This window comes from Pseudonaja textilis, chromosome 4 (genome assembly GCF_049901715.1).
Source record: "Pseudonaja textilis isolate UNSWEBS1 chromosome 4, rPseTex1.2, whole genome shotgun sequence".
NCBI lineage: Eukaryota > Metazoa > Chordata > Lepidosauria > Squamata > Elapidae > Pseudonaja > Pseudonaja textilis.
In genome coordinates this window covers 21,771,701-21,792,393 of record NC_141993.1, presented here as the reverse complement: position 1 = coordinate 21,792,393, position 20,693 = coordinate 21,771,701, and the positions used below count along the sequence as shown (strand labels likewise).

At 37.9% G+C, this 20,693-nt stretch overlaps 1 protein-coding gene across 10 annotated transcripts in view; it reads right to left on the bottom strand.

Annotated features, from left to right (window-relative positions):
* Positions 1-20,693, bottom strand: part of PCDH15 (protocadherin related 15) — a 579,778-nt gene that overhangs the window by 205,160 nt on the left and 353,925 nt on the right. For all 10 annotated transcript variants that reach the window (XM_087932347.1, XM_087932353.1, XM_087932355.1 and 7 more), the window contains 4 exons: positions 17,151-17,344; positions 10,958-11,090; positions 7,998-8,077; positions 784-877 (listed from right to left, as the gene is read on the bottom strand). In XM_087932347.1, coding sequence (XP_087788473.1) covers positions 784-877; positions 7,998-8,077; positions 10,958-11,090; positions 17,151-17,344 — 501 coding nt within the window. The remainder of the gene's footprint in view (positions 1-783; positions 878-7,997; positions 8,078-10,957; positions 11,091-17,150; positions 17,345-20,693) is intronic.

The window sequence follows — 20,693 nt, the reverse complement described above, 5'->3', positions numbered from 1 at the left end:
TTAGTGGAAGGTTATTAAATACTGACATTAAAAGCAGTCCCAGTTCCCAAAATTATTATATGTTGAAGGACTATGAAGTGGTAAAACATAGAGTAGGATTGCCCATACTTCAAAGAAAAAAAAGTATCATGATTTATAGCGTGCAAATTGTATGCATTCTTTGAACTAGCCAGCTTATCTGAAAGACTGCCATATATATAACTAGAGATCTGAATGTGCTTGATTGCTATTGATTTATAAATACAGCAAGTATCCCAATTCTCTAGCTAGCAGCTACTCTAACCTGTGAACTTCTATCTTGAGTAACAATAGAAAACCTTCAATGTTATTTTCATTATAACTTTGCCACACATCATTTCAAAATTCTTTCCCAAGTGTCCGGGGAGAAAAAATGAAAAGAAATTGTGTCCATGTCCTATTACCCATAGGGAAGTTCTTGGGACACAATTTTATAAAAGGTCAAAACAAGTAGCTCAGGCTATGGATTCTAGTTTTGTGTTGGATCAGTCCTTGGGGATTCCCCTGACAATGTGTGATGTTTCAACTGGCCAAAACAGAACGATGAAATGTCAGAGATATGGCACAAACCACTAGAGTAGCAGCATTACAAGCATTGCCAGAAATGTTTTGGACATGAAAGGGAATTGCTGTATGTTAGAAATGTTACCAAAAGGGGGGAAAACATGTAACAAAAGATTGTGACTCACTGTTTTTTTTTTTAAAGCTTCCTGATTCTTTGCTCACAGCTGCAGGCACATTTTTATATTTCTGCAAGAAACTTACCCCATCTGGTCGGCCATCTGAGGCTGTAACAATCAAAATGTAGCGATCGGTGCTTTCTCGATCTAAAGGCTTTCCTAAGGCTAGCAGCCCGGATCTAGCAATAAAATAAATATGTATGTTACGAGAAAGTATGTCTCCTAAAGAGTGACAAGCTTATTTATATGCAAGGGGGGTTTGATTTAGACTTGCAAACATTTCTCCTTAGAATGGACTTTGGGGGATTTTTTTCTGTAGCATAAGATTGGTTTTTGAGATTTAGTAACTGAATTAGATAGATAGATAGATAGATAGATAGATAGATAGATAGGGCGGGGGGCAGGCAGGCAGGCTGTGAGGATTCATAGTCTCTCAAAATAACCCCAAACCCAAAACATACATTAAAGTCTGGTAATGCCTTCAGCTTAACTTCACTGTTTTATTAAGCACAGTTTAAAGTCACAAAAGTAAATAATGAGGCAAAAAGAAAACCAAAACAAACCACATTGATGAGAGTTCCGAAGCAAGCCAAGATAATTAATCATACATTCTAGGAAGATAACCGAGGAGAGTCCATGGGAAGAACGCCAGCAAAGATAAACCTCTTTCAAAGTAAACACTAAACTTTAACTTCAGCAATTCTGACTGTGTAGTTATGAACTTATATACATAGCTCCCAGCTGCAAGCCATGAGAAGGATCATGGTCTACTCCTCCTGAGTAGACCTCGCTTTTCCCTGATCCTCTCCTCCCTGTGTGACCTAGGATGGAGAGGGGATGGGCCTGGATCCTCCTCTAATTGCTCAGCCGGCCTCCGCCCTTCCTCAGCCTCCTCCACCACCTCTGGAGCCACACTCCCACTCCCTGTTGGCTGTTCCTCCTCTTCCTCAGAGTCAGTCTCCACCAGGGGCATGACACAGGCAGGCAGATATAGATATTTCTCTCTCTGGGCCCACTGAAAATATATCTGCTGAACAAAACTCCGCATTGGTGACAGGAAGGGCATCTGGTCATTAAAACACTCTGCTATTTCCATTCAGTTGCCCAGACTCCACGCCACAAGGAATTATGGGATCATTAAAAGAGGATGATGATGACAGAAACACACAACACACAGAGTTTAGGAAGTGAAGATTTTGTAATATATGGTTATACTGACAGCCCCAGCATGAACACAATCCTGTCACTCTCTTAAACTGGCAGGATAGGTGTCTTAAAACACAAACAGTAAAAATCAGATATTTTCAACGCAATTATGATGAAACTACAGATCCAGATTTAAAGAAGTCTGCTGCTATATACCAGTCTGGCCCTGGACATCTTTGAAAGGTGGTCTTGTTGGGAGTGTTGCTTACAAATAACAGCTGTGTGATCTTTTTTTTTCCTGCAAAAGGTCTTCTCCATTATGATGTTCTTGCTATGGAAATCTGACAATGTGTCAGACTGTTTAAGCTGTGGTTCTTCCCCCTGGATTTTGTCTCCATTTGCTCTAAGGGCAGTTGGATTTTAGTTCATTCTAATGCTTCTGTTTGTGAACTCTCATGGAAGACCTGGATGAGAAGTGGCATATCTTAAATAAATAATATTATATGCTCCAGTTCTCTTCTGTTCTCCCAGACTTCTCTTTTCCTCACCAAGCACTTTTACCCCATAAGAATAAACAAACAAACAGGAAGTATGTGTGCTTTGGCAGAACAAAGGAAGTCAGGTCCTTGAAGAGCACAATTAAGGAAATAATAGAGTACATTGAAGGGTCTTCAAACTTGGCAAGTTTAAGACTTGCGGACCTCAACTCCCAGAATTCCTGAGCTAACATGACTGGAGGAGGAATTCTGGGAGTTGAAGACCACAAGTCCTAAAGCTGTCAAGTTTGAAGTCCCCTGGGCTTATCCCTGGACTGATACTAACTGCTTTAACTGTGTATGATTTGGATTGTTTGCTGGACTTTGTTTACCCGTTTACTGGAAGTAAAAACTACATTTTACTATTCAGTGTATCTGTATGCTGGTCATATGTTATTCAACATCACTTTCCCTATGTTTCCCCAAGTGCACTCATTCTCCTAACGGGGAATACCTCAACAGATATGTTCCATGATGTTGCTTTCATCTTGTTCCCAACCTTTGAGTGAGGTTGCTGTAAGTTACAGTTAGCTGCACTGCTGTTAACATAGCATTTTGCCCATCAAAAAAAATAATTTTCAGCCTTTTGAGATTTGTAGCATTTTCTAACCTTGCTGGTAGCGGTAGTCAGAGGACCTATTGATAGAAAGTGATGGATGATGTTTCAAGCTAGGGCAGATACTATCCAATCCTTGAAGATTCTTTACTTCTGCCATACTTTATTTCCTCATCCTCAGTAAGAGCAAGGAAAAAGGGATTTTTGGAAAGAGTTGACTTTTCTGAGATTATGTGGTAGAGTAAGAGACAAGGTTGCCCTATAACTGGTCACCTTGGTCAATTAACTTTATGTCCAAGGTGACCAGCAGCATACATATGCACACATACATGAAAATAAACTCTAGTGATTGCCTTGCAGAAATCTGGAAATTTATTTATTTATTCAGTGGCCTGGATAAGAGATTGTAGAATTTGCACAACTTAATAAATATGCAAGAGTTCTAGTAACGTCAAGCAGATATTTGACCCTATGCAACTGAAAATTAGGATTATCAAAAGCATGTTGTAAAAGTATGGATGACTACTTGGATAGTAGCAAAGAGTTTGAATTCTCTATATCCATCTAATGAGTTAGAGTGGTGTGGTGGCCCAGAGGTGGAGCTCTTGCCTCACAATCAGGAAGCTGTCAGTTCAATCCTAGGTAGAGGTAGATATTTCTCTCTCTGGGCACAATGGGAATATGTTTGCTGAACAAAACTCTGCATAGGCAACAGGAAGGGCATCTGGCCATTAAACACTCTGCTAGCTCCATTCAGTTGCCCAGACTCGACCCCACAAGGGATTATGGGATTGTTAAAAGATGATTGATGATGATTAATGAGTTACATAGCAGTCAAAATCTGGATGCCATATTGTAAATCCCTATGACACTCTTTTCTTCCTAGCACAAAATAAATGTCAGAAGTCATAGTTAAATATCAAACCTCTCCCTATGACACTTTCTATATTGGTGGATTCTTTCTGCAACCTAGTAACTATTAGAAGAGGGGAGGTCAGGAAACTCAGAGGAGTTATCCAACTGTATGGAAAAAAGAGCACAACACACAAGAAATAAGGCACCACTTTTCATCAACAATGAAGAATGGAACCTACAAAGAAGAAAGAGGTTGGCAATAAGGACCACACTTTTTTTCTGTTAGTATAGTTTCTATCATTTGGTGGATGGTGGGATTGCATTTTAACTGAGTCACAAGAAAAGAAAAAGCAACTTTCCCCTGCTATTTCTTAAAAACCTCTTGGCTCTTACTGAAATCTGAGACTCTTATGTGGCTGGAAAACCTGTGTATAGTACAAAAGAGGTGTGAAAAATGTGAACTTTGAGATAATGGGATGATGGCTATGAGTTGGTGTTGGGATAACCTGTGGTTCACTGCATTATAAATTCAGTCAATGTCTTGCTCAGTTCCTGACCTTCCAAGGCATGAATTGTCCTCTTTTCTATTGACAGAGTACCCATTTTGATAGAACATTCTGTTGATGTTCTTGAGAAATTCTGAAAGCAAGCCACCCTGCCAGTATAGTTTTGTCTTTGTAGACAGAGTGGTCTCTATGTTGTATTCTCAGATCATTTTCCTACTTTTTGTTTTGTCTGAATACTAACTTACACACATACACACATTCACAGAGACACACAGAGAGAGAGAGGGAGAGAGAGAGGGAGGGAGAGAGAGAGAAAAAAAGGGAGAGAGAGAGAGAGAGAGAGAGAGAGAGAGAAAACAAATACTGTTCTGGGAATATTACAAAACAGTGTTAACTTCTTCGTTAACTTCTGCTGATGTTGGGAATCAGAATGGTTAGAGGCAGGGGTGGGATTCAAATTTTTTAACAACTGGTTCTATGGGTGTGGTGGGCATGGCTTGGTGGTCATGTGACTGGGCATTAGTTGGTGGGCATGGCTTGGTGGTCATGTGACTGGCTGGGCATGGCCAACTCAACATCACTCACATCGAGGCACGCATCTCCTCGCCTGGCCTCTCATGACTGTGGGGATGCTGCAACAGTCGTAAGTGTGAAAAATGGCCATAAGTCACTTTTTTCAGTGCCATTGTAACTTTGAATGGTCACTCCACACAAGCAAAGTACCAGCAAGGGAGAGAAAAAAACTCCAAAGAAGTTCCAGAGACAGGAAGTCTAGTCCTGCCAAGAATGTAATAAGCGTTAATGGAGAGGCAGTTTCTGCAAGCAACACCAGAATGTTTCCTTCCTGACTTCCTTACAGGATTAGGCCAGTAATTTCTTCTAACAACCGGTTCTCCAAACTGCTTAGAATGTTAACAACCGTTTTTAGTGAATAGGTGTGAATCTGTAGAATCCCACCCCTGGTTACAGGCAACTTTGTTGCACTGTTAGTAAACTAAACACTTTTTTAATTCTCCTATATAAGCTATAGAGATTGTATGCAAAATAGAATACCTTATGCTACCAGGCTTGAAATTTTGGACCTGGACAACCTAGAACTATGCTGGCTATGGTCTGACCTAAGTTTAGTACACAAAATTGTCTGCTACAACATCCTTCCTATCAATAACTACTTCAGCTTCAACCACAATAACACATGGGTAAACAATAGATACAAAGAAAACTGCTCCAAACTTGATGGTAGAAAATACAACTTCAGCAACAGAGTGGTCAACGCCTGGAACTCACTACCTGACTCTGTTATTACATCCTCAAACCCCCAAAACTTTAATTTTTAAACTGTCTACTGCAGAACTCACTCCATTCCTAAGAGGTCTGTAAGGGGGTGTGCATAAGTGCACCAGTGTGCCTACTGTCCCTGTCCCACTGTTCCCATTTATTCGTACTCATTTATTATGTATATACTTATACCTATTTATACTTATATGTTTATATGTTATGTTCATACTTATACTTGTTTTCTCATACATGCTTGACAAACAAAAATAAAAAATTAAAAAAACCCAGACATACTGAATAAATTCAGGACATAGAATGGCTCCAGAAATACACACGAATGAGGTTTCAATTTTTTTGGACTACATATGACATGGAGCTATGGTTTCCCATTTTACTAAACCTTGTCTGTAGGAAACCTTAAAAATAATTACACAAACTGAGTAGCTACACTTGATTTTCCAAGAATCATTCTAAATTTCCATCAGGTTTGCTCTTTCTAAAATGGAAGAGCAAATAACTGCTGAATCTTCCCAGAAGCAGCCTTGCTAAAGTTCATAAACTATGAATTTTAGCCAAAGTTGATTAGGCCAGCTTCATTTCAACAATCTTCAAGAAACAGCTCTAATATTCATTACTTCTTGTATTTCTTACTTTCAGTGAGATTTGGTTCTAAATATACATCCCAGTCCATAATAGTACATTTCAGTCTAATGCAAAATTAGATGTTGTATATGGCTGTCAAAATGGTAATCATGATAATTCTGAAATGTCCAATTACATTCCACAAGAATTAATATTTTCAGTCTTTGATACATTGTTCCCTAAGCAGAAAGTCACCTAAAGAAAGCTGGTTCTGCATTAACAAAATTACAATATGAGCTTTAGAAGAAATTACCACATGTGCAGATTTAATTTTTATCCTGCTTATGCAGTACTCAAGTTGCAAAGAACTAGTCATTTTTTGTTTTAGTACTTGAATTCGGCAAACACAATCATAAAGCTTCAAATTTACTTCAAAATACAGGTTTTCTTCTTTCCTTTTTATATTTAATATTTAGACAAGTAATAGCTTCACAACTGACAGATTCTAAAAAAAAAAGATTTTTCATTGTTTCTAGTACATGCACCTTTCAGTTTGCTATGGCTTTTCTTTAATGTGGCATTAATTTAGGAGGAAAGCTAAAAGCTTTCTCGGTAGTAATGTCTGGAATATCTGGGGTTGAATTAAAACAATAGTCCCAAAAGATCTTTCTTATTAAAGCACATTTCATTTTTAAGACTAGAATTAGCAAGTTTTTGAAAAAGTCACTGTCATTAGCAGAAAACCTGGCAAATTTAAAGGCTTCTAATTAATCCCAGGTTGTTCTCATAATGGAAGTTTCCATCTCAGTAGGTTTTACCCAGTCAAACATTTATAATAAATAAATGGTCTCAGATGTATGGTTTTAAAGTTTAGCACCATTTACAAGGCTGCTATTAAATATGAGAGAGCTCAGCTTCAAACAGTTGAATAGTTATGATTGGAAACTTATTTGCACTAAGTCTGCTATTTAAATTGGCCCGAGAAGTTAGAAATATGTGCTGTAACCCTACAATTACATAGATGGAAGTAAGTCCCATAGATACTTTCTTTTGTGAACCTGAATAAGCTTGCATGGGAAACAGAGATGAAAGTAGATGTGTTTGGAAACCTATCATAAAGATATGTTATTGATTGAAAGAGTTTGCAAGTCCATCAAATGCCTATCTATATATTACTACATTGCAATTATTATAAGGCAAAGTAAAATTATTGTAATGTAAATTATTCTGAATAGAAGCTCTTAATTAATTGTGTGGGTGGGTAGGCCTAACTTAGCCATGACTAATGAAAATTCCTTTGAATTAATAGAAGTTGCTATCACTATACACTTTGTCACCAGTAAACTGATATATAAGTATATTTGTACATTTTGTATAGCTGATTAGAGAGAGTTTGGTGCAGTCATTAAGGCAAGGGTGTCAAACTCGCATCGTCATGGCGCCATCACGTGACGTATTGGGACATTTTCCCCCTTTGCTAAACCAGCCGTAGGCATGGCCAGCGCATGACACATCCAGCTGCGGCCCAGGAGTTTGACAGCCCTGGGTTAAGGCTTCAGGTTAGAAAGTGGAAGACTGTGAGTTCTAGTGCTGCCTTAAGAACAAAGCCAGCTGGCTGACCTTGGGACAGTCATTTTCTCTCAGCCCTAGGAAACAGGCAAGGGCAAACCACTTCTGAAAAACCTTGCAAGAAAACTGCAGGGACTCATCCAGGAAGTCTCCAAGAATCAGACATGATTGAATGGAAAAGAGAGAGAGAGAGAAAGAGGGGGGGGGGGAAGCAGGTTAACTAAAATCGATGTGTTAATTCACTGCCGTTCAAAAGAAAAAAATGACTTACGTTTCAGAAAGATTAAATACATGTTGGGGGTCTCCATTTTGTATGAGGTATTTTATAGGGTCACCTTCTCGATCAGTTGCCTTAAAAAAAACCACACACAAACAAGTGGCATATTAGACTTGATTCTTTTTATTATTATTATTTTTAAAGTCGAATAGTGATGGACAATACATTTGAAATGCTAATCTGCTCATAATAGTTTAATATTTGACAGCTTTAATTCTCAACAGACTGATCATTACGGTGTTTATCTCCTCTGGAGAGTGGCTGCATTTTGGCTGCATGAGAATATGCTGTGATAAGAATGATAATTGCCTATTGGAATTTTACAAAATTAAAACATTTGCATACTTAAGATTTAGTCAACAATGAGATTTTTTTTAAAGGCCTTTTTTACAGGCAGTATATTCTTCACATTATTCTCAGAATGATGCAGAAGGGAATATTTATGACTGACTTTTTAACAAACTAGTAAAATAAACGATAGCAATGTTTAAATCACACACTTATTTCTATGCTTCTTAAAATATGCAACACAAAAATCCTACAGAGTAACAGATGGTTTGAAAAAAAAAAGATTACATAATACCATTAATTAAGCAAGTTAATAACAAACTGTATCTGTTTAATTGCAGAAAACACATTCCAGTCAAAATTAAGCATATTAAAGTACCACTGGCATGGAAATCTAATAAGCGTCTACGCTCAAATAAAATCCTCTGCATTCGTTGTGACAAATAGAGGAACACAGCTTTGAAATTACTGATTTTAGCCAGATCCTGTTTGCAATGTTTGTAAACATGATCTAAATGTGCTTGGTACAGCATCAGTCATACGAACAAATAATCTAAGCAAAGAACATTTTTATTCCAAATTTCCAAATGTATCATCATTAAAACATTGGATGCAAATATCTCTTGAACATTATTCTTCATCCCATCACATTGGCCCACCCCATCCAGTCAGAGTGGTAAGGCATGTTGCTGACCCCATCAGTCTTTGAGTTGTTGTTTGCCAGATAGGCCTGAACTCTGCCTTCTATCCCTGTTCTTGCTTGGCTGTATTTGAATTGCTTAGAATAAGTCACTTGCTCTTAGTAAATCTTGCCTAATAATGGCAAATATCAGGAATTATTATTATGTTAGGGAAGCTTCAGCACATGAATCTGTGGGGTCCAACTGCAGAACACAAGACTCTCAAGTTTCATCATGAGTGGTCTCTGGAGCCCACAAATTATGAGGTTAAAATGTGAGTGTTACTTGAATAAAGGAATCCATATAGTTAAAAAATAGAAAGAAAAAAAATATCAGACTGAACTTACTGATTCTATCCTTCTGGCTATGTCATTATCTCCTGCCTCCTAAGCATGACTCTCAGCAATTGTCCTGATCAAGCTACAAACCCAGAGAAACAGCAGTGACACAGGTGAACCCCTTCCAATCCATTTATTTTCGTGTTAAAATACTTCCAGTGTTGGAAATTATTTCCAGAAGGCTGCTTCAAAAAGTACAGATGCAGGAAGTGGCCATAAATGCTTGCAACCCTGAGGAGATGGAGGTTCTTTTTCTGTCAGGAAATCTATTACTGAAACCAAACCAAGTGCATAGAATTGGCCCCTGCAGGTTGCCTGCTGCAATATAAGCACAACATTTGTTGGGATTCTGAGCTTTTCTGAGGTAAAATTTCAACTGCCCTAACTTTCTGTTTTTAGGCATGACAAAGCTGTAATGAAAAAGCATGATTTTGTTCAAAGCACTAGGCCTCTGTGCATGAAAATGGTGGCATGGGCTAAAATTATCATATATACCCCAATGGAAATATTGGGCCTCCTGACACAGAAGGTCTAATGCAGAGTTCCCCAATGTTTCCAACAACTTTGTGAACTGAGGGGCTGGAGAGAAGGGGAGATGGTTCTGAGTGAGCAGCTACACTTGTGAGAGCAACATACACATGGCCCTGCTGTTCAGTTAAATAGAGAATATGTATATGCTTCTCATGCAAGTGAGGATGTGCATGCGGGTTCGCTGATCATTTCTTTGTCCTGGATGCACACCCCTTATGGCCTACTCGTGTGCCATGGCCCACAGATGCTCTAATGAATGAAATGTTAATTTTCTTGATATATATTTTCCTTTCTTTTCAGTGTAATTAGTGTTCTCTTGGGTAATAATTGTTAAAAGCAGAACATTTCCCCCCTTTAATTCTGAAACGTCCAAGTTAGTGTTGGGAACAGCATGAGGACAACTGTCGTATTTGCTGTTCTAAGAACTTAAAATAAAATAACACAAGTTATCCTATGCTGGATCAAGACGTTGATCAATACAAGCTGGCTGGTACAGCTTTATTATGTATCAAATACAAGTTCTTCTGCCCTTTTCGTAAATACAAGAAATGTAACCTTGAATCTTACATGCAAAGTACATCTTCTACTATTGCATGTAAAGAGATGAAAGAATGCAGAATATGACCCATTATCTATGGAGATATCTCACTGGTTTCAATAGTCTTCCATAATGATCCAAAAGATCTCTATGATATGATGGAGGAGTGTTATTACAGATACTGCAAAACAGCAGTTTTGGACTCTAGAAATCTTGTGAGGGTCCCTCAATGAGATTTGCAGTGATGAATGTGTTTTCCTTGAAAAGGTAACTGATCCACAGAATTCTATCACATGAAATCAAAGATAAGCAAATACTGAATGCCTGTGTTATGGAGTGCCTGCTATTTCACTGGAGCAAAATTAAACTCTTAGGTACTTATTTATCTCATCAGCATCAGATGTAGCAATATGCACAGATAATTCTACAAAGCAACAGGGAAAGTGTTGAATGATAGGCTGAGAGTTTGACAAGCTATAATGCAAAAGTTGCCCAAGAAAAATCAGAAGTAATTACAATTCAACTCATACACATAAACAAAAAGAGCTTTGTAAATGCTTACATTGAAGCATTCTGTACCTGCAAATTTAGCAAAATGGCACCAATTCGCATGGCCTCACTGAGTTCAAGACTGTACATCTGTTGAGGGAAGCGAGGTGGACTTTGATTGTTAGGAGGAAGTACCTCAATGTAAACAGTAGTGATGGAACTCCTGAAATTACAAAGAAAATTCAATCAAAAATCAAATTATAACTTTCCCTCTATCGAAGGGAAATATACTGGAATATAATTTTATAACACATTAAGCATTCAGGGTGTCTAAACAAAGAGTCCCAATCCAGCAGCTTCTAATTTGTGTTGTAGTTTTGATAAATAGGTAAAGCTATTCCCATCTGCACTGAAGAGACTGCAAGAGCCTTAAGAAAATTTAAATTTCCTACCAAGCTTTAAGCGCTAAGTAATAATATGAAATAATATGAAAGCTATCTCAGTGGGGATTAAAATAATGTGGAGTATGCTCTTAATTATTGTAATACTTTCTCATAAATAAGCTATCCTAGTTTTTGGGGGGAGGGGGAAATGCTCAAATAAACATATTTGTGAATCCAGTTCCTTGATTAGATTACTTTGATGGAAATATATTTACTTTTATTTTAAAAAAATTAATATAATATTGAGTTTTGAAATCTGCCATTAAAAACTGCAGCAGCAAAAAAAGATTTAAAAAATCAGCTTTCTAATTCAGGCAGTAGGGGAAAAAATCTAAGGGTTGTCCATACTACAGCTCAACAGAATTTTTACAGTCTGGGTTTATTCTGTCACTTTAGGAAGAGTTACATTTTAAAGTATCTAATCCTTATGGGTATCAAGATATATTTGAATTTAAGATGTTTACAATGCTACATGGTTGGTGATTAGCCAAAATGGAAATATGCACTCAAATTGCTCAATATTCTTCTAAGAATAATTTAAAGCCATTGACATTTAAGTATTATATTTGGATTGTCCACTTTATAGATTTCCACATATGTTCATTATGTCAGTAATTGTGTTTTATTTCAATGTTATTCGGAATTCAGACAGTAGCAAAATGAGATAACATATGTTGGATCTAATCTCTACCTCCGTCCCTATCCAAAATTCCAAAATTTTGTAGACTCCCACAAAGAAGCAGCTAAATAATTAAAGAACTGTGTATGAACTGTCCATCACATTTTTTTTCTATTTATTTTGAGGCAGAGAAATTGGGGGAATAGCTGCACTTAAGGAAATGCTCATCATAAGGAGAGGAATAGCACAGCTACAGTCTCCATTTTTGTGTGTGTGAAACTAGAGTTCTTTGGGAGGATGTAAGGGAAAGAAATGTTGTTGCTACACACATTGTGGAAACGATTGTGAGAAAAGTATGTAGGGGGAAGAGAGAAAGTGCCCCTCTACTTAAATGTGATCCCGCACATTCAACTTTTCAGTCAGGTCTAGGATTTATGGACTATGTCACATAGCAAAAGCCAATGAAAGTACTTCTACTAAGATGGAAATGTTTTGGAGAGAGAAATATATTGGAGAGAGACAGAAAGATGAAAGAGGAGTGAATGAAAGAGGTAGAGATTAATGTGATCACCAGAGGACTAGCTAAGCCTGCAGTACAATTAAAATACACTGCTCAAAAAAATAAAGGGAACACAAAAATAAGACATCCTTGATCTGAATGAATGAAATATTCTTATTAAATACTTTGTTCATTACATAGTTGAATGTGCTGACAACAAAATCACACAAAAATTATCAATGGAAATTAAATTTAGCAACCCATGGAGGTCTGGATTTGGAGTTACACTCAAAATTAAAGTGGAAAAAAACACTACAGGCTGATCCAACTTTGATGTAATGTCCTTAAAACAAGTCAAAAATGAGGCTCAGTAGTGTGTGTGGCCTCCATGTGCCTTTATGCCTTCCTTACAATGCCTGGGCATGCTCCTGATGAGGTGGCAGATGGTCTCCTGTGGAATCTCCTCCCACACCTGGACTAAAGCATCCCCCAACTCCTGGACAGTCTGTGGTGCAACATGGCATTGGTGGATGAAGCGAGACATGATGTCCCAGATGTGCTCAATTGGAGTCAGGTCTGGGGAATGGGCGGGCCAGTCCATAGCATCAATGCCTTCATCTTGCAGGAACTGCTGACACATTCCAGCCACATGAGGTCTAGAATTGTTGTGCATTAGGGGTCTGAGGATCTCATCTCGGTACCTAATGGCAGTCAGGCTACCTCTGGCGAGCACATGGAGGGCTGTGCTAAAGCCTTAAAGAAATGCCACCCCACACCATTACTGACCCACTGCCAAACTGGTCGTGCTGGAGGATGTTGCAGGCAGCAGAACGTTCTCCACGGCGTCTCCAGACCCTGTCATGTCTGTCACATGTGCTTAGTGTGAACCTGCTTTCATCTGTGTAGAGCACAGGGTGCCAGTGACAAATTACCAATCTTGATGATTTCTGGCAGATGCCAAACGTCCTGCACGGTGTTGGGCTGTAAGCACAACCCCCACCTGTAGATGTCGGGCCCTCATACCACCCTCATGGAGTCTGTTTCTGACCATTTGAGCAGCCACATGCACATGTGTGGCCTGCTGGAGGTCATTTTGCAGGGCTCTGGCAGTGCTCCTCCTGTCCTTCCTTGCACAAAGGTGGAGGTAGTGGTCCTGGTGCTGGGTTGTTGCCATCCTATGGTCTCCTCCATGTCTCCTGATGTACTGGCCTGTCTCCTGGTAGTGCCTCCATGCTCTGGACACTATGCTGACAGATACAGCAAACCTTCTTGCCACAGCTTGCATTGATGTGCCATCCTGGATGAGCTGTACTATCTGAGCCACTTGTGTGGGTTGTAGACTCCGTCTCATGCTACCACTAGAGTGAAAGCACTGCCAGCATTCAAAAGTGACCAAACCATTACCCAGAAAGCATAGGAACTGAAAAGTGGTCTGTGGTCAGCATCTGCAGAACCACTCCTTTATTGGGGATGTCTTGCTAACTGCCTGTGCTTTCCACCAGTTGTCTATTCCATTTGCACAACAGCATGTGAAATTGATTGTCAATCAGTGTTGCTACTTAAGTGGACAGTTTGATTTCACAGAAGTGTGATTGACTTGGAGTTACATTGTGTTGTTTAAGTGTTCCCTTTATTTTTTTGAGCAGTGTATATGGTTTGGACTTCCAAAGGTTGCTTATGTTTCTTTTATTTTGCTCCGTTTTCCTTTTACATTTATTTGATATTTTGCAGAATAAAGAAACTGAGAATGTTCAGAACTGAAGACCTCTAAATTCTTTCCTCAGTGTATAGATACCTTTCCATGCTTTTGGAAATATGACCAATTTCTTTTTATATATATTTTTGCCAAAAAAGTAGGGTTAGAGTAGAGAGACACAGGGTTCCAAGAAAAGATATGGTTGCTTTTAAGAGTTTTCAGATGTTACCCTTCACGACATTCTCCAAAATGCTTCCAGAAGACCTATCAGGTTCTAGGAGAGTCATCACATGGCCTCTGTGTATAGCAAATATGTCAAATGTATTCCATTTGAATAGTGCAGCAGAGATGTGTGAGTCATATTAAATGTTAGAATAATCTGTATTTGTAATCATGTATATAACCATGGTATATTTTTAAGTTTTGTTCTGTGAAATATATTGACATGACATTCACACTTGAACACTTCCCTCCAAGCTATAATCTGTATGCAAAACTAAACCTTTTCTATTTAACTATGTGCTGTATATTTTTGAATCATTCATTAGATTTCTTCTCTATACTTGATTTAAGAAAAAAAAATCATGCTTTTCTATTCTATGCTTTCCAGTTCCAACATGTTAGAAATTAGGAACTGAATAAGGTTGCTCGTTCCAGTGTGGGGCATATTTGATTATTTGTCCAGTATTTGCATAGCTTGAAATTTGTGTTACAAATTGAGTTAAGGGACACCATAAGAATGCATTGCCTGGGGAGAAAAAAATTATCTTCAGCTCAGTGATCCTTTCAGTTCCAGGATAGTTGCAGATATCACCACCCGTTAAATGATATATGGCAATTTACAACTTTCATTGCTTTAAGCTTCTCTCTTCCTTTCTCTCCTTCTCAGTCCCTTAAGCTGACAGTCATTGATATAGGTGAAGCAAAATTAACACACTTAAATCATTGACCTTTAGGTTGATACTTAACTAGCTAAACAAACAAGAGTTAGCTTTTTCTTAGAAACCAAACCATATTTGATCCACTGAATTTACTGCATCAAGATAGGTACGTGCTGGGTATAATTTCATTTCCTTTGTGATCCAGGTTGAAATGTGCAAAAAAAAGAGAGGGGGGGTTGCAGTCCTATACATCCTTACCCGGGAATAATATCCAGTAATTCAATAGGTTTATTTTCAAGTAGGCAGAAATATAACATTATGCTGCAAGCAACTAGGCTACAAAGCAAGAGACCGTGAGTTAAATCCTGCCTAGCCAAGAAATCCAACTGGGTGCTTTGGGCCAGTCATTCTCTTTCGTCCCAACTCACTTCCCAGCGTTATGGTGGAGAAAATAGGAGGAGGAAGGTGTGGTGGATATGTTCACTGCCTTGTGTTATTTGTAGAAATAATAAAGATGGGATTCAAATAAATAAATAAATACAATGGGTAGAGGAGTAGTAGATGTGCTTCTTTTAAAGAAGTCAGCTCACCAGGACTAATATTTGGGATTACTATTCTTTTACAACAGGGTATTTTGCAGCATGAGGGGCAGTTTCAGCCTCCACAACCCATTCTGATTGTATTGTCAAATTTTAATAATATAGTTGCCAAAAAAAAGAGCAGCAAAAATTCTTATTATCTTGAGGTGTAAAAAATAGAAAAACCCTGTTAGTATAAAATACAATGTAGAGTTAACTTTTAAAAATGAAAACCTTCTCCCTAATCATAACCTAGATAGAATAGAAAATTCCATCCCACTCCATATGTGACGTATCGCCATCTATTTCCATAAATGGTCCCCTCCTACAGCTTTTCATCCACTTAATAAATCAGTTCCATCGCATCACATCCACTCGGTCATGCAGAGAAGGTATGTTGTAGACCTCACCAAGTAAAGAACTCTGGTGGAGTTTAGAAAGAAAGCTATCTCTGTTGTTGCCCCCACACTATGGAATATTCTCTCCCCAGAGGTGAAGTGGGCACCCACTCTCCTGGCCTTTGGAGAAAGAGTTAAAACATGGTTCTCCATGGGGAACCCAAAAGAATATGTAGTTGTGGGGTTAATTGCTGTTCATGAGAGCCCTCCTTTCGGTATTGTAAACTAATCTTTTTTAACAGGGTTTAATTATGTTTTCTTCCTCAATCTTTTTTATAATTTTACAAATTCTAAAATGCTAACTCTATCATCTTATTTTTATATAACATTTTGTTGCACACCATCCAAACTCCCTCTTTGATGAAGATGGATAGTTCAGAAATATGGCATATAAATAAATAAATATACACAAACAGTAAAATTACTGACCAGCAAAATATTATTCACATTGACGTCATAATTCTTCATAGAGTTGAAAAGCTAATTTTTCAGCTTGGATAGCTAAAGCAATAAAGTCAGGTATGACTTCAGATTAAAAGAGTTGGAAGGGACCTTGTAGATCATCTAGTCCAACCTCCCACCCAAGCAGGAGTCCCTACACCATTTCTAACAGATGGCAGTCCGATCTCTTCTTGAAAGCCTCCAGTGATGAAGCTCTCACAACTTCCAAGGGCAAGATGTTCCATTGGTTGATAGTTTTCACTATCAGAAAAATTCTCCTTATTTCTAGGTTGAATCTCTTCTTGATCAGTTTCTATCCATTATGCCATGTTTGGCCTTTAGATGCCTTGGAAATAGGGTGCCCAACCTCTCTGTGGTAGCCCTTCAAATATTGGAATACTGCTATCATGTCTCCCCTTCACTAGACTATCCATGCTCAGTTTCTGTAACTGTTCTTCATATGTTTTAGTCTCCAGTCTCCTAATCATCCTGGTTGCTCTTCTTTGCACTTTTTCTAGAGTCTCAACTTTTTTATAATATGGTGACCAAAATTGGATGCAGTATTCTAGGCGTGGTCTTACTAAGGCTTTATAGAGTGGTATTAGTAGCTTATTTGATCTTGACTAGGATTGCATTGGCTTTTTTGGCTGCCGCCACACACTGCTGGCTCATATTTAACTGGTTGTCCACTAAGACTCCAATCCCTGTCACAGTTACTGATTACTTACCTTTTCTGTGCCAGTGGAGCCCTGTCAGATGCTTTGACAGTGAGGGCGTAGGACCGACCTACTACCAGTGTAATTCCTGGTGCAATGGTGATAAGGCCTGTTTTATCATTAATTATGAAGTCTCCCTGGTCACCAGCCAAGATTTCATATTTAATCTGTCCATTTGGACCTTCATCAGCATCCATGGCAGTAAGCTGCAATTGAAAAGAATCAACATTCTAGGTTTATTGTTGGTTTACCACAAGAAAATACATCAGAGGGAGCTTATGCTATATCCTATGATATCAGACCTAAACAATCAGGTGTTACTAAATGATATAAAAACTGTATCCTAGAATATAAACTAAGAATATAAAGCAGTGCTTCTCAACCTTGGCCACTTGATGATGGGTGGACTTCAACTCCCAGAATTCCTCAGTCAGTCATGCTGGCTGACAAATTCTGGGAGTTGAAGTCCACCCTTCTTCAAGTAGCCAAGGTTAAGGAACACTGTTATAAGAAAAGGAAAAAAAAATAGTTAACCAGGAGATTATTGAGTTATATCTAGGGATGTCTTCACCCCAGGACATCAGCATTTATTACCATTTTACATTACTATTTTAAAAATCTGGAGGCATTTAAGGCAGCTAAATATGAAAAAAAAATTAGGTAATTAAAAATTAAAAAGTAAAGCAGATTGAAAAGCTTACTGTATCACATCCCATTTTGCTCTGAAGTGTACCATTATTTTCATAAGCATTGGAGTACAATGAGTTGAAAGGATGGAGACAATTGCAAAAAATGGATATAACTGCAAAAAATTCACCAGTGACTAGTCAATAATGCCACCAACAGCAATAATTGTCTCAGAGGAACACAATCCAGCTTGGGCCAGTCATTCAGAACTGAAACATCTCAGGAGTTAAATTAACGCGCAGCAACCTGTTCATCAAATAGGCCTGCCTTTTCTTGTTTGAGAGGACAATGATGGGTGGGATTTTTTTCCCCATGGCTTCTGTATGTAAGCTATGCCTGAATGATTAACAGCCACAGGCATGCTGTGGTTTCTATTGAGAATAATTACTTTAAAGATGCAGCAGTAAACTCATTTACTAAGGAGTAAAACCAATTAAGCACAGTAGGACTTCCTTCAAAATATAAACTCATCTTTTGAATGGCTGACAGCATCAGCTACGGTCTTAAAGTACCGCTTTAGATGCCTTTTTCTTGCTAAAACTGTGAAACTATTATTTTAATCATGTAAACATTCCTTTGTTGAACTGCACATAGTTGCTGATCTCCTAAATTAATGCTACTAATAAAGATTGGAGGCTTCTTTGAAAAGTGTTATAATAGGCCTTTTCCAGTTCAGGGGATGGGAAGAAGAAGATAAATCAAAGCCTTTCACACAAAAAACCCCCCAGTCCTAACCATTTAATTACACACTAGGAACCAGGCCAAGTTTTATTTTGACAACATGAAAAGGAAAACTGGTAGAATCACAACTACCAAAATTAACAAAGTTAATTAAATTTACAAACGAGCATGCCTTGAAATGCGAAGTTATCTGAATAACATTTGGAGGGGACAAAAGGGTGTATGAAAGGGAGCATTAAAATCACAGAACTGTCATACCGCTCTACAATTCTGAATATAGGAACTGCAAGTGTCTCTGGTAGATAGGCAATGTTTTATATGATCCTGGACATTCCTGAATCTCTAAAAGCAGTTAAAACAAGGATCCTTTCTGCTCTGTCTGTATATCTCATACAGGAGCAGTCATTTTCTTCCCTAAAAATAAGCAGTACTCACAATTTGACAGTGATGGATCTGTTCGCTTACCGCTCAAGGAAAGCCCGATTTGCTTCATGCAAAAAGAAAGCTCTAGGAAACTTACATTGCATCCTGTCTTTAACAATACTGTGTCTTTTATAGTAAAGCCACATTTCATTTGTTACTGTCATTTTTAAACAAAGGTTAGTTCAGCTGAACAGAGCTCTCATTACCAGAGATATTTTTGGCCAAAACATGGAAAAGCTAATAAGAAATCTTGACTCTTGTAGTTCAATATCTGTCTTGAACTAAAAAGTTTGGGCAAATTGGTCTCATTCCCAAATGCCTAACGTGATTATTTCCTGCTGATATAAATTGAAACTTGCAGTTGTTTTGCTTAGGCAGTTCTGCTTTCCAGCTACTACACTTCAATAAGACCATTTCTCAGAGTCATTCGCTATTAGCATATATTTATTTTAGCTATTTGAATTGTGTTGTGAAAATTGCCATGGAACACTGTGGCTGACACCTTTGGATTAATAAATTATTGTGGTCTGCCATCCACAAAATGTATATAGCTGCTGCAGATGGATTCTTCATTTGTTTGTGGTCTCAGCCTTACACTTAATATGGAGCAAAAGATTATTTATTGATCTGCAATATTTATAAACTGCATCTATTATTCATTCAGACTCAATTTGATGTGGGATGGCTATAGAATTCATTTTTTCTCTCTCTTGACCACTAGTAAGGATGGCGGAAAAAGTAGGGACAGAAATTTGTTTGTACAGCATCCAGAGTTCCTCTGTGAGGGAGACAGGTAGTTTCTAAATTTGATAAATAAAAATAAATAAAATAAAAAGGCATGAAAGAAACCTTGAGAAATCTGTGACAACACATCTGGATTTGTTATATATTTAAACAGGAGAACAGAATGAATACAGTGTTAAAAGAATGAGGATGAAGATATATTTTTATGATCAAAAGATTAAGTATGTGACTATTTCATTAAGTACTTTTCCATTGTTATCAAGAGGCAAGTCTTCCCAAGTGCCTCATAAAATTGAAGACCCTCTCAATAAATATCATGTGAAGCCTAAAAAGTCATGGAGTTTTGGACAAAAACAACAACATATAAGAACTGGAGAATTTAGATACTCCAAGAATGGTTTTTATAAGGTCAAAGCACATTTCTTTAGCATGGTTATGTATGTAAGAAGAATTCTTTCTGTGAAACTGGCCACTGTGCAATTAGGACTGAGCATTTGTGTCCACATGGTATTAAAACATGGTCTTCCTTGAAAGGTACATCCAGTCTTTACACACTTGAGAAGGCCATGAGACTGAAGATAATATAAATACAACCAGAATTTGTAAAACCTAATTCTGTGCATTCTGTTTGTCACAACTTGACTTTGAAAACTCAAAGGTGTTTTTTTCAAAAGGTAACTGCACTTTCTTCTTTTTCTTTGAAGATGTTGGGTTGGGAATAGAAGGATTTATATTCTTTGCAGACAGCTGGAACTGCTGTCCACATTTTGGATAGAGAGGACTGCTGATTTGAAAGAGACCATCTATATCAAAATTGAACTGCCCTCTCTCAACAGAAGTGGAGGGATATGAAGTCATCTATTTCTGGTCTACAACACAGTCCTTTTAGAAGTTCCAAGAAGGCTCTACACCCATTGGCACTACTACCATGAGGACACAGATAAATCTCCAAGTAGCCTCAACGACTCTCTAAAAGAATGCAAATGACTATCTGTTTACAAGGAGTATACATCCTTTCAT